This window comes from Ostrinia nubilalis, chromosome 25 (assembly GCF_963855985.1).
Source record: "Ostrinia nubilalis chromosome 25, ilOstNubi1.1, whole genome shotgun sequence".
NCBI lineage: Eukaryota > Metazoa > Arthropoda > Insecta > Lepidoptera > Crambidae > Ostrinia > Ostrinia nubilalis.
The window spans coordinates 8,866,664-8,879,089 of record NC_087112.1 but is presented as its reverse complement, the minus strand read 5'-3'; the positions used below and the strand labels follow the sequence as shown (position 1 = coordinate 8,879,089).

At 41.5% G+C, this 12,426-nt stretch overlaps 1 protein-coding gene across 6 annotated transcripts in view; it reads left to right on the top strand.

The window, feature by feature from the left end:
• Positions 1–12,426, top strand: part of LOC135084245 (trehalase) — a 67,857-nt gene that overhangs the window by 37,567 nt on the left and 17,864 nt on the right. For 4 of the 6 annotated variants that reach the window (XM_063979013.1, XM_063979014.1, XM_063979012.1 and 1 more), the window contains exons 3-12: positions 459–596; positions 1,216–1,328; positions 3,175–3,330; positions 3,925–4,090; positions 5,176–5,331; positions 6,193–6,270; positions 6,830–6,942; positions 7,746–7,814; positions 10,643–10,809; positions 11,986–12,156. In XM_063979013.1, coding sequence (XP_063835083.1) covers positions 459–596; positions 1,216–1,328; positions 3,175–3,330; positions 3,925–4,090; positions 5,176–5,331; positions 6,193–6,270; positions 6,830–6,942; positions 7,746–7,814; positions 10,643–10,809; positions 11,986–12,156 — 1,327 coding nt within the window. The remainder of the gene's footprint in view (positions 1–458; positions 597–1,215; positions 1,329–3,174; positions 3,331–3,924; positions 4,091–5,175; positions 5,332–6,192; positions 6,271–6,829; positions 6,943–7,745; positions 7,815–10,642; positions 10,810–11,985; positions 12,157–12,426) is intronic. The other 2 variants (XM_063979015.1, XM_063979018.1) reach the window with 1 other exon arrangement.

Genomic DNA, 12,426 nt, shown 5'->3' with positions numbered 1-12,426 from the left:
TGATTTTTATTTCTTTGCACGCAAAGTTTCGGGCACACTAGTTCTAAAACATAAACAGTTACCTAATTTATTGCTCTAAATAATTTAGGTAATATAATAATAATAAAATAAATAACAGTCCGTAACGGTATTACAAGTATTTAATTTCTTCAAATAACGATAGAGTGCTATTTGAGATTTAGATAAGTACTCTTTATAAACCCTTTTGTCTTCTGGTGTCAATAAAAATTCAACCTTAAATATAAGATTAGTTGAGACATCTTACGATACAAAGGCTGGCCTTTACCTTGGCCAACGCATCAGCCTTGCCATCCAGCGTGGCAATGTGGCCAGCCTTTTGGGCACCTTCCCCCAAAGGAGCGACTTAAACGAATTTTTTTATTTATAAAGCTTGTACAATTTTAATTTTTAACCTTAAATATGTTTTCTAACATGTGATATTTGTTTGTTCATTCCAGTGAAATCTACTGCCATGGCCCACTGCTGGACACAGTGCAAATGGCGGCGCTCTTCAACGACTCCAAGACCTTCGTGGACATGAAGATCAAATTCTCCCCCAACATCACCATGGACCACTTCAAAGTCATGATGAAGAGGTAAGCAGCAGAATAATCTTAACTATTACTTTTAAAAACTTTTCAAATTGCAGGTCTAGCTTAACTCAGTCAGTGCCTGAAGTATGAGAGTGACACGGAAGGGGTGACATTGACATATTATGACGAAACAGAGCATACAAATCTGAAGTTTCGCTGACGTTTGACGTCTAAAAAACAGCCTCCCGAGGTCCCATACCTGAGGCACTGACTGAGTTAAAGGCTAAACCTATAGTTCACACCTCCACTCATCAGTGTATTTTGTAAAAGCACAAATAAATATAATACAGCTAGGGACTGAAATTCGCTGCCTGCTGCTGTCTGTCCCGAGAGACTATAATCCGGGCCTTTTCAAGGCGAGAGTAAATAGGCACAGGGCAGATATGTACCATCCTAGACTGCATCCCACTTAACACCAGGTGCGATTGTGGTCAAATACCTGCCATGTTATGCATAAAAAAAATGTATGCTAACATCAGGTCTCTTCAACCATTAAAGCTTAATACTCCATTTGCGTCTGGTATATTAGAGAGGATCGAGTCCCGCAGTGGAGACTATAATACCTGATGATGCTAAGCTGATGGTGATGATAATGATGATTACATAACCCAATGTGTTCCAGGACAGATTCCAGGCCGACAAGGGCCGAGATCATGGAGTTTGTGCTGAAAAACTTCGACCCCGAAGGCTCCGAGTTCGAAGAATGGGTGCCCACGGACTGGAAGGAGAATCCCAGTAAGTATCTATAAGATAGACTAGCATACAGGCTCAAGGTGAGAGTGAATAGGCACTTTCAGGGCAAATCAAAATCAAAATTATCTTTATTTGTATAGATAGACTAATTAAATTAGTATCGTCAAATGCTCATAAGGATACATACATGTCTCATTCTTTTTTGCCCTACCAGCCCAAATATGAATGTACCATCGGCAACAATGTTAACTATCCATTGCCTGTCATGTCGTCTCGTTCTATCGTAAAGAATCGCAATTTGATGAGAGCAAGAGCAAAAACGGAAAAGGATAGTTAACAGTGTGGCCGTGTGTACGTACCATCCTAGACTGCATCTTACTTAACATAAGGTGCGATTGCGGTCAAATCCCTGTCTTAGAGATATAGAGAGATGCAACTAATGTGCTGAGTTCGAAACTCAGTGTCTCTTTAGAAATTCACACACACAAAGTAATCAAAATATGTGCTCATTATCCACTGCGGTATCAGTACTCAACCGCTCGTGCACCGACCAGATCAATACTTTGCGTATCATCTTGGAGCAGGCATCAGAATGGCAAAGGGAAGTCTATCTTACCTTTGTAGACTTCGAAAAAGCCTTCGATACGCTAAAGTGGGCAAGCATATGGTCGCGACTCGCTGACATTGGTGTCCCGCCGAAAATTATCGATCTACTGAAAGCCATCTACAAGAAATATTCTTGTAAAGTCACTCACGACGGCCTCATCTCCGAAGACATTGAGGTGCATGCGGGCGTCCGGCAAGGCTGCCTGCTTTCGCCGCTTCTCTTTCTGGTAGTCTTGGATGGAGTCATGTGTCGTGCATATCAAAACCAACGGCGTGGAATAGAGTGGGGTATAATCGGAGTCTTAGAAGACTTAGATTATGCCGATGACCTCTGTTTGCTGAGCCACACGCATCACGATATGCAATCCAAAATTGATGACCTACATCGAGAGGCGGGCATCACGGGGCTCAAAATTAACTGCCGGAAGACCCAAGAGATGCGATCTAGAGTGAGGAATTGCACACCATTACGGATTGGTGCAGAGGATGTGGAACGTGTCCACAATTTTACCTACCTCGGGAGCGTCGTGTCAGAGACTGGAGGTACCGAAGAGGACATCACTTCGCGCATTGCCAAGGCTAGAGCCACCTTTGCACAACTTCGCCCCGTATGGCAGTCACGGAAACTGACCCGAAGGGTCAAGATCAAAATCTTCGGGTCCAACGTTAAATCCGTGCTGCTCTATGGGTGTGAAACGTGGAAGGTCACCAAAGTCATCTCGCACCAGCTGCAGGTCTTCGTCAACCGCTGCCTTCGCCGAATTCTCGGCATATACTGGCCTGAGAAAATCTCCAACGTCGAGCTATTGGAACGCTGCCACGAAATTCCGATCGACCAGCAGATCAAGCGCCGCAAGTGGAACTGGATTGGCCACACTCTCCGAAGGGATCCCGATCACATCCCCAAGCAGGCTCTGGATTGGAACCCCCAAGGAAAACGCAAACGTGGTCGCCCCAAGCAAACTTGGCGGCGCACTGTGGCAGACGAGGCGAAGAAGATCGGCAAGACTTGGAGCGAGATCAAACACATAGCTCAAGACCGAACGCGATGGAGGACTGTTGTGGACGCCCTCTGCCCCATCTAGGGGACATAGGACCATAAGTATCAGTACTCAACGCTCGAATAATCTTTAGTACTACGCAAGCTGTAAACTGTTCACATTATGATGTCTGCAGCAATGTGTTCTGTTTTTGGGCATATTGCTGCGACACCGGCCCCGCCCCCTTGTCGCATCTTCCTTTAGTCTCTGATCTGTGAATGACCCTATTTTCTTTCCCGCAGAGTTCCTAAGAGGCATCAAGGATGCCCGCCTCAAGCAATGGGCGTTTGAGCTGCACAAGCTATGGCTGGAGCTTGGTCGCAAGATGACGAACGACGTACGGGACAACCCTGAACTTTACTCCATCATTTATGTCAACAACCCTATCATTGTACCTGGTAAGTCATAAAAGCAATTTATTTTCTACATGTAAGCTTTTATACGTTTCAGTATTTTAACCCTATACCACTGCTTCGAGACAATAAGTGACCAGTGAACTGTCAAAACGAGACTCCCATATGCCGCTATCTACGGTGGGGATGAAAAATGAATGATTTTTATCCCCATCCCACTGTTCGGTTTGTGTTCACATTGACTTGACTTTCCTTATTTCCGCTTAATGTGAATGCGGCAATAGATTTTGTAGGACAATACAAGCCGATGACGTCACTATTATGCCAACTCAATTATTGACTATCGTTTTATTCCATTTTTCGTATGGTCCATATTTAACAGAACTATAGATCGTTTCATCCACGAAGACGCGCCCCACCATTCTTCCGCTAATATTTGAGTGTTATCGGTACACGCTAAGTCATCCATGAGTGCACACGCACACTACAATGACGATCGGATTGCTCGGATCAAACTCCCCGCACCCCGCGCTTCCCTCGACCACGCGTCTTCTTGGATAAAACGAACTATAGCGTTTTTTAGTGAAACTGGTGATAGAGAACTACAAAACCATTGACTTTCAAACTGTTCCTTTCCAGGTGGACGCTTTCGGGAGTTCTACTACTGGGACTCCTTCTGGATCATTAAGGGACTGCTGCTGTCTGAAATGCGGGACACAGCCAGAGGGATGGTCTCCAATTTCCTGGATGTCGTGGAGAGGATCGGCTTTATCCCTAATGGGGGAAGAGTGTACTATGCGATGAGGTAAAAAAAACACCGATAATATTGTTTATCTGGTATCGTTCGTTCGTTTCAGCCGAGAGACGTCCACTACTGGACAAACGCCTCCCCCAAGAATTTCCACAAAGACCGGTCCTGCGCCGCTTGCATCTAGGCACCACCCGCGACCTTCACCAGATCGTCGGTCCACCTAGGGGGAGAAATGCCCACGCTACGTCTTCCGGCTCGTCGAGTTTATCTGGTATAATCGAAACTAAACTTATGAGGGTTTAAAAAACGCTTTGCTCGTCTTGACTGGGACAATACCCCACCCCATGTTCTAAAAATATGCCTTCCACTGCCCCTTTAAGTCCCAAACTAAGCAAAGCTGGGTGTATGAGTACCTGACGACAACGGATATAAACTAAACATGTGTCTACTAAAAAAATACAGTGGACCCCCGGTAGTCCGACAAACATTTTGCAGGGCAGTGTCGAACTATCGAATTCGTCGGATTATAGAGTACTGCCTAAGACCCCCTATAGTCCGGATTTTTTTTATACAAAAGAGTACCTTGTAATCCGGCAAATTACAGATCCAATGATAAGATTCTTTATACATACATATTATATACATATGTACATATAATAATATGTACTCTGAAATACTAATTATTATACTTCATTATGTATGTCAAATTTAGTAAATTAAACAACAATAGAGAGCTTACGTTTTATTATAAAATTAACGTCATTAATGCTATAGAACTTACAAAAAATATGCAATAACTTTTCATGCTTAGAGAATACGTATTCAATAATAGACCATGTCGGATTACAGGGGGCGCCGGATTAGTCAGGGGCCGGACTACCGGGGGTCCACTGTATACTGTATACCTACTTAGTTGTTCAGCTCAAAGTTGCACAGCGTGCTATGGAAAGGACTATTATACTCGGTGTTTCTTTACGAGATCGAATCAGAAATGAGGAGATCCGTAAACGAACTAAAGTCACTGACATAGGCCCCGGCCTATGATCCTAATCGCAAAGTGTATTTCGAGATGTTTTCCATGGACTATGGACATGGTTTATAATACTGCAAAGTTAAATATTCACTATTTATTTCTGCAGATCTCAACCCCCCCTTCTAATTCCGATGGTGAAGCTGATAATGGAGGACAGTGGCGACATCAACTTCCTCAAGCAGCACATACACACGCTCGACAAGGAATTTGACTTCTGGATCAACAATCACACTGTGGAAATTGAATTACAAGACGGACAGATGTGAGTTAATTTAATTTATGGTCTTTATGGTTATCTGGCCTAGTGGGAAGACCACAGACTACAGAAACTAAGGGAGACGTGAAAAGGGGGCGGGGCCAGTGTCGCAGCAATATGCCCAAAAACAGAACACATTGCTCGCGACAGCAGCGACGTCATATATGTAAACAGTTTACATTGTTTGCTTAGTAAAGATTATTCGAAAGTTGAGTACTGACACCGCAGTGGATAATGAGCACATTCAAAGTAACAGAATGCATTCAATCGTACGTCACTGCGTATGTAGTGCTGCTGTAAGTACATTACTTGTAACTTGGTATGCGAACGAATAGTAGCTCTGAATGCGATGTGTGCATGACACACACTCTTTGCGACGTATTTTGATTACTTAGTGTGTGAATTTCTAATACGACACTGAGTTTCGAACCCAGCGCATTAATTGGCATCTCCCTATATCTCTATGGGTAAGACCTCAGAGACAGAGGCCCCGGGATCAACTCCAAGTGGGGGAAAAATTAGCATGCAGATAGTCATGACGTAGGCATATCCTAATAAAGGATTTTCCAATTTCAAAAAATGAAAGGGGATCAAACCTTTATAAGAAGCAGTGGGCAAGAGCTACGAGTATGTATAATAAGATCAAAGAGGGCTTATTGTGAGTTTACATCGAACGTCACTAGCGAGCGCGTCAAAAAATCTATGAAGATTTTAGTTCTTGAAAGTATCCACTAGGGTCGCTGTACAATCCGTCATACATTTAATGTAATTTTTATACGCAGTCACTAGTGAAAACGTATGATGTAAACTCATACTATTTTAGATAGTTTGGGTAATTTTAGTAACGATATATTAATTTTGTTATAGATACAAGTTATCAAGGTTCATTGACCAGTCCCAGGGCCCGAGGCCGGAGAGTTACAAAGAAGACGTAGACAGTGCCAAGTGAGTATTTATAATTTTAACTCAAAATAATTTTATTAAATCTACAATGCTTATATAAGGCGACAATAGCCCAACAGTGAAGCACTGGCCGCCTCGAGATCCCAGGAACGCTGGTTCAAATCTGGGAATACGCAAGGTGTTTTTGTTTCTCACATTTCAGTAGCCTTGGCATTATCAAATCAATCATTTTCAAAATATATCTAAGATATAGACGTTTGAAATCTCATGACTTCATTGGTCATGTTAGAACGACACGCAGAGTCCCATACAAGTTACTATATAATAGGCGGGTGACATTTGACGTCACGCTCAGCTATTTCCATACTTTTAAAATCGATGCATAGGTATTCCCTATTGAAGTGAGCCCACTCGTAACACAAGCATAATTATTTAGCTTAACTCGAGGAGCTAACTTGATTTTCTAACTATTTTATTGCGACAATTTGTCGTTACAATTAAATGCCGAGTAAGTCTACTGCGGTGACCAGCTAAGCTGTTTAAAATGGCGACTAAGAAAGTCTTACAACAAGGTTTTAATGCTTACGTATGGTATTTCCAGATATTTCGACACCAAAGACAAGAAAGAGGAGCTTTACGCTGAGCTGAAGGCCGCAGCGGAATCCGGCTGGGACTTCTCATCCCGGTGGTTTATACTCAATGGAACCAACAAAGGTAAATAACAAACTTATCTTTTACTAAAGTAGGTATCATTATGACTAAAGTCAGGTCGCCGAGCACATAGAATTTCGTCCAATGACCCCACACTCACTGCGACCGCCCATCGCACAGTCGCGACAGCAATATAATTACGCGCGAGCGATAAGGATGGGTAGTTTGGGGTCATTGGACGAAATTCTATCTGCTCGGCGACCGGACTTTAACGCTTAACGCAGTCAGTGCCTGAGGTATGGGAGCGGCACAGGAGGGTGTTTTTGGGATGTCAAACGTCAGCGAGACTTCGATCTCCTTCAGATTTATATGCTCTGTCATGTCATAATGTGCCACCCTTTATGTACCGCACCTATAACTTAGGCACCTTCTGAATTAAACGCTAGACAAAACGGAGAAGCTGGTAGCTTGCATCACACCTGATGGAAAGTGATGATCAGGCCCGAGGTTGAAAGCGAGCTTCACCCGTAATCCTCAACCACATAGGAACTGGCTATCTTACCTTCAACTGCCGAAACTACAATGCTGTTTAAAAATGTTGTTATGGCGTCACACTTTGGTAAGAAGGTGGTAGCTAGCCTAGTCCTACCACCAACTAACCGGCAGAAAATAAAGTTCCCATTGGGAATCGAATCCGAGACCTCTGGGTCTGGCCGTCTACTAGACCATAGAAGTGGTCAAAAATAAGCACTACGAAGCAGGATCTCCCACTTTTTGGTATAGCCATTAAATAACAGAAACTACATAATGTACTTAACTACTAGATGAGTCCTAATATTAATAGTATTTAATTATTTATTTATTAGACTTAACGCATCGAAATGAGCCGGTAAATGAGTATATTTACCAACTGACTGGACAGAAGCAAGTGGGCGGTGAGCGAGATTGCTGTGTTGGTTTTGTGTTCATATTATTGGACGACTCATACGTGGTTTATTCGTCCAAGTTCATACAGATACAGGTTGAATTGTGAAGAAATCCAAAACTAATAAGAATTAGTGAAATCACATCTATTAATTTCATAAAATCGCACTTGTAAATAGGTAGTTTTTTTGCATGAGATTGACAGTCATTAAATAACTTTGAAAATTATGCTAGAAAGCTTTTTGAGTTTGAAGAAATAGAAGGCGCTATCTTACTTTTTTCGTTTTTATATTTTTACTCATTTTGTGAACTCACAATTTCTACACACTTACATAGGTAAGTATTTATACAAGGCCTAAAAAGTACGAGCTAAATTCACGTAACTTATCTTATATACAGGGTGTTAGGTAAATGGGTATATGAGCCGAGACCAGCCCATGTTAACATAGTCATATAAATACTATAGTGGTGTCAGAAAGTCTGGGAAAGGTACCGTTATTGAGTAATCAGCTGATTCAGTTTTTGTCGCCAAATTGCGTCGTGACACCCCTGAAAATTAATAGTACGACAAACTAGCGTAGATAAAACAAATAACAGAATTCATTATAATTTTCTGCCTAAAAATTTGTCTCTGAGAGGCAAAAACCTTAAGCAATCCCCCAGGAAAATCAGTCCATCTAAAAAGATTTAGCACAAGTCAAATACCTACTCCCTTACCTTATTTGATTCGATTTGGATTTTGGATAAGTAAAAGTAAACAAAGTGATCAAGAATTAATTTTACTTCATTGACTGAAACTTACTTATTAAAATAAACTGAATAATCAGGACCGTTCATTGTGGACGTCATTCGGCTGAAATGAATGAAAGAACGAATCATTAAACTTGATAACTTTGATTAAGGAAAATGAGACATTGTAGGTAATCATCTAAATTTTATCATCGTAAATCACGATATTGTGTACTAAAAATAAGACACCATTGAAAAAAAACCTTAGGCATTAAAGAAATGTGTCCAACGCACTGTTTAATCTTTGAAGGACAACGAAACGTCTTTTTTTGTTGAACCATGGGACCGGCACGTGTAGTGCGAGTGAGACGCAAGACGTATCGCACGGCGGCTTTCACTTGCAAGAAAGAGTCGGAAGATCATCGCGGCGCAGGAGTAGGGATGTGTAAGGAGGTGACATTGAAGGCAAAAAATCGATTAAGATTTTTCACGTGTTCAATAATAAATCGTTGAAGGATTTTTTTTCTACAAATAATAAATTTAGGTGCCATTAATTCATTTCCAATCATTAATGGAGACGACATGTGGTTGGGGTTAAGTTTTCATTTCATGATTGACTAATGAAGGTCGAGTCGTCTGGGGTCAAAGTGTCGTAATTACAATCCAGTTGGTCAGTACAGTAGTCTTGCCGATTGTCTATCAATAGCCTATCGAAAGGCCACCCAATCACTCATACTATCGTTAATAAAATATCATATTTTCTAAGAAAAATAACAGCGTTTATCGCAAATTTAAATTTAGCTAAAACATTTCCAAAAGCATGGCAGATTACGGTTTTCTTAATTTACCAAATAAAACTGTGTTGTTTTTTTTTTCAATGTCTTCTATCAATGCAATGGTATCGTTAAACTAATTTAGACCCATCGATAGTATGAGCGATTTCAGGTAGGTAGGATCTGTCAATTAATCGATAATTGATTTTAAGACATTCCTATTGATTACTCAGATGGTTTTCAAAAAATTTGATATTTTAATCGATTTTTTGTAATATCAATATCGATTACCGATTTTATGGAAAAAATAATGACCTCGCACTAGTTGCACAGCGCATGCGCCATGCGGCCATGTTTATTTGTTTACATTATTTTGTCAGTAAATAATTTGCGTTCGTTGCGATGTTTTGTTGTTGACGTTCTGGATAATTAGATATTCAAATAGCTAAGTAATACAGTGAAATTATGGTGATGTGTGTTGAGTGTTGGTGCAATAGGATTTTGTGTCTTCTTTAGTGTGATGAACGATTTATGTCCGGGAGACCTTCCGTTCCACGATGCCTTGTATCTTAATGTTTTCGCGGGTGGGTGAATCGACACCACCATACCACCGACGGGAGACCCGGAGATCCCGTTCTTGAAAATAGGATTTCACTACAAGAACCTACCCGGTCACTTGAAAGCGTGGGAAGGTGAATAAGTGAGTGGATGGATGTGATAGATGTGTTGCGATTCGTTTTGTGAATTAGAGTGAAGTGTTACCCCCTGATTACCTTGGATTGCTTGCAGAGTCAATAAAAAGAGGTAAGTGAAGAATTGGTTCAAAACAAAAGTAATAATAAAAGTGGGCGGTGCCGACTCCCGTCAAAATTTGTGAATGAAATACAGTTTGACCACGTTTGACCTAGGAGGGAGTTGCGCGATCGTAGGGCTGTCCAAAAATTAAAATAATAATAATTTATTTAGTTTTGTATGGGAAAATATTTTTTATTAAATATTACGATATCCACTTTCTGACACCACTATAGTATTTATATGAGTATGTTAACATGGGCTAGTCTCGGCTCATATACCCATTTACCTAACACCCTGTATATTCCCTTGTATCCATTCTTACTTACTCCGATGGCTCAGCGACCCAAAGGCCAAGGCCTCCGATGGAAGATGTCGCTATTCGCTTCGGTCTTATGTTTCATACCAATCGTCTGCTTATTTTTAATAATTTTTATCCATGGTTATTTAAATTCCAGGAAACCTGACAAACCTTCGGTCTTATGTTTCATACCAATCGTCTGCTTATTTTTAATAATTTTTATCCATGGTTATTTATATTCCAGGAAACCTGACAAACCTGAAGACGCGTTCCATCGTGCCGGTAGATCTAAACGCCATAATGTGTGGCAACGCGCAGCTTATGGCGGAGTTCCATGAGAAACTAGAGAACTTCGCTATGGCGGGCTATTACCGCATGATCCATGGGCAGTACATGGAAGCCATTGAGAAGGTTAGTTGTTGGACCTTAAGCAGGAGACCATAAGGTTTAAAATGTGGTGGCAGTAAGCAAGTCAAGACGATGCATGATCGGTACATAAAAGCCGTTGAGAAGGTAAGGATTTTTGGGCCTTATTTGCGAGACAATAGGATTTAAAATGTAATACCAGTAAGCAAGACTGGATGGACTTCCTCGAAAAACTTGAGAACTTCGCGATGGCGGGCTATTACCGCATGATCCATGGGCAGTACATGGAAACCATTGAGAAGGTAAGAGATTTTGGATCTAACAATCGAGATGATATAAAGTTTAAAATGTAATAGCAGTAAGCAACGCTTGGTACAGTTCCGCGAAAAATTATGTACGAGTATTCTCAGGTGGACTATTACCCCATGATCCATGGCCAATACATTTAAGCCATTGAATAGATAAGGGATTTTGGGTCTAAGATACGAGATAGTAAGGTTTAAAATGTGGTGGCAAGTAAGTCTAGGTACTATGGCACGAAGACGTTACGTGTGAACAGATTATATTTATCTCAAGTTCTTTGTCAAGCTAATCTCAACCGTATCCCAAGACACTACAGTACGAAGACGTAGATGTGATAATAGATTGTTGATATTTAAGCTATAGCAAGCTAATTTGAACCGTATTCCCACGTACTAAGACACGCGGACTTTTAGGCGTATACTCGGACCATTTGCCAAGCTAATCTCAACCGTATCCCCAGGTACTATGGCAGGAAGACGTGGGGGTCTGGCTAGACTACAGCCTAGAGTCTGACAGATGGCGGGACTACTTCTATCCTACCAACATAAACAGTAGGCTATTTGCCAAGCTAATTTCAACCGTATCCCTACGTAGTAAGACACTCGGACTTTTAGGCGTATACTCTGGTCATTTGCCAAGCTAATCTCAACCGTATCCCCAGGTACTATGGCACGAAGACGTGGGGGTCTGGCTAGTCTACAGCCTGGAGTCTGACAGACATCGAACTATTTCTATCCCATCGATATCTACTTAGACTATTTGCCAAGCTAAGCTCATCCCTATCCCCAGGTACTATGGCACGAAGACGTGGGCGTCTGGCTAGACTACAGCCTGGAGTCTCACAGGCAGCGAGACTATTTCTATCCCACCGACATCTACTTAGACTATTTGCCAAGCTAATCTCAACCGTATCCCCAGGTACTATGGCATGAAGACGTGGGGGTCTGGCTAGACTACAGCCTGGAGTCTCACAGGCGCCGGGACTACTTCTATCCCTCCAACATCGTGCCTCTCTGGACGGGCTGTTACGACAAGAGCAGAAAAGAGTACTTCGTCAGTCGCGTCATCAATTACTTGGATAAGGTTAAGGTGTGTATCATCATCATTATTATCGTCATCGTCATTATTTTTTTTAGACAGTTGCTGTCCGCTTCTGAATCTGAACATAGGCAGTTACCAATTTATTTAATGTATCTGTTACGGTTAATGTGACCCATCAAAAACAATACTTGTCAAAAAAACCAAGTCTCGCAACTCAGTTGTTCTACGGTAAAAAGTTGTGAGATCCATGTAATACCAAGTCCAGGCCAGGAAATCTTTAACGTTTTACATAAATATATTGACTTGGCCATCGCACTA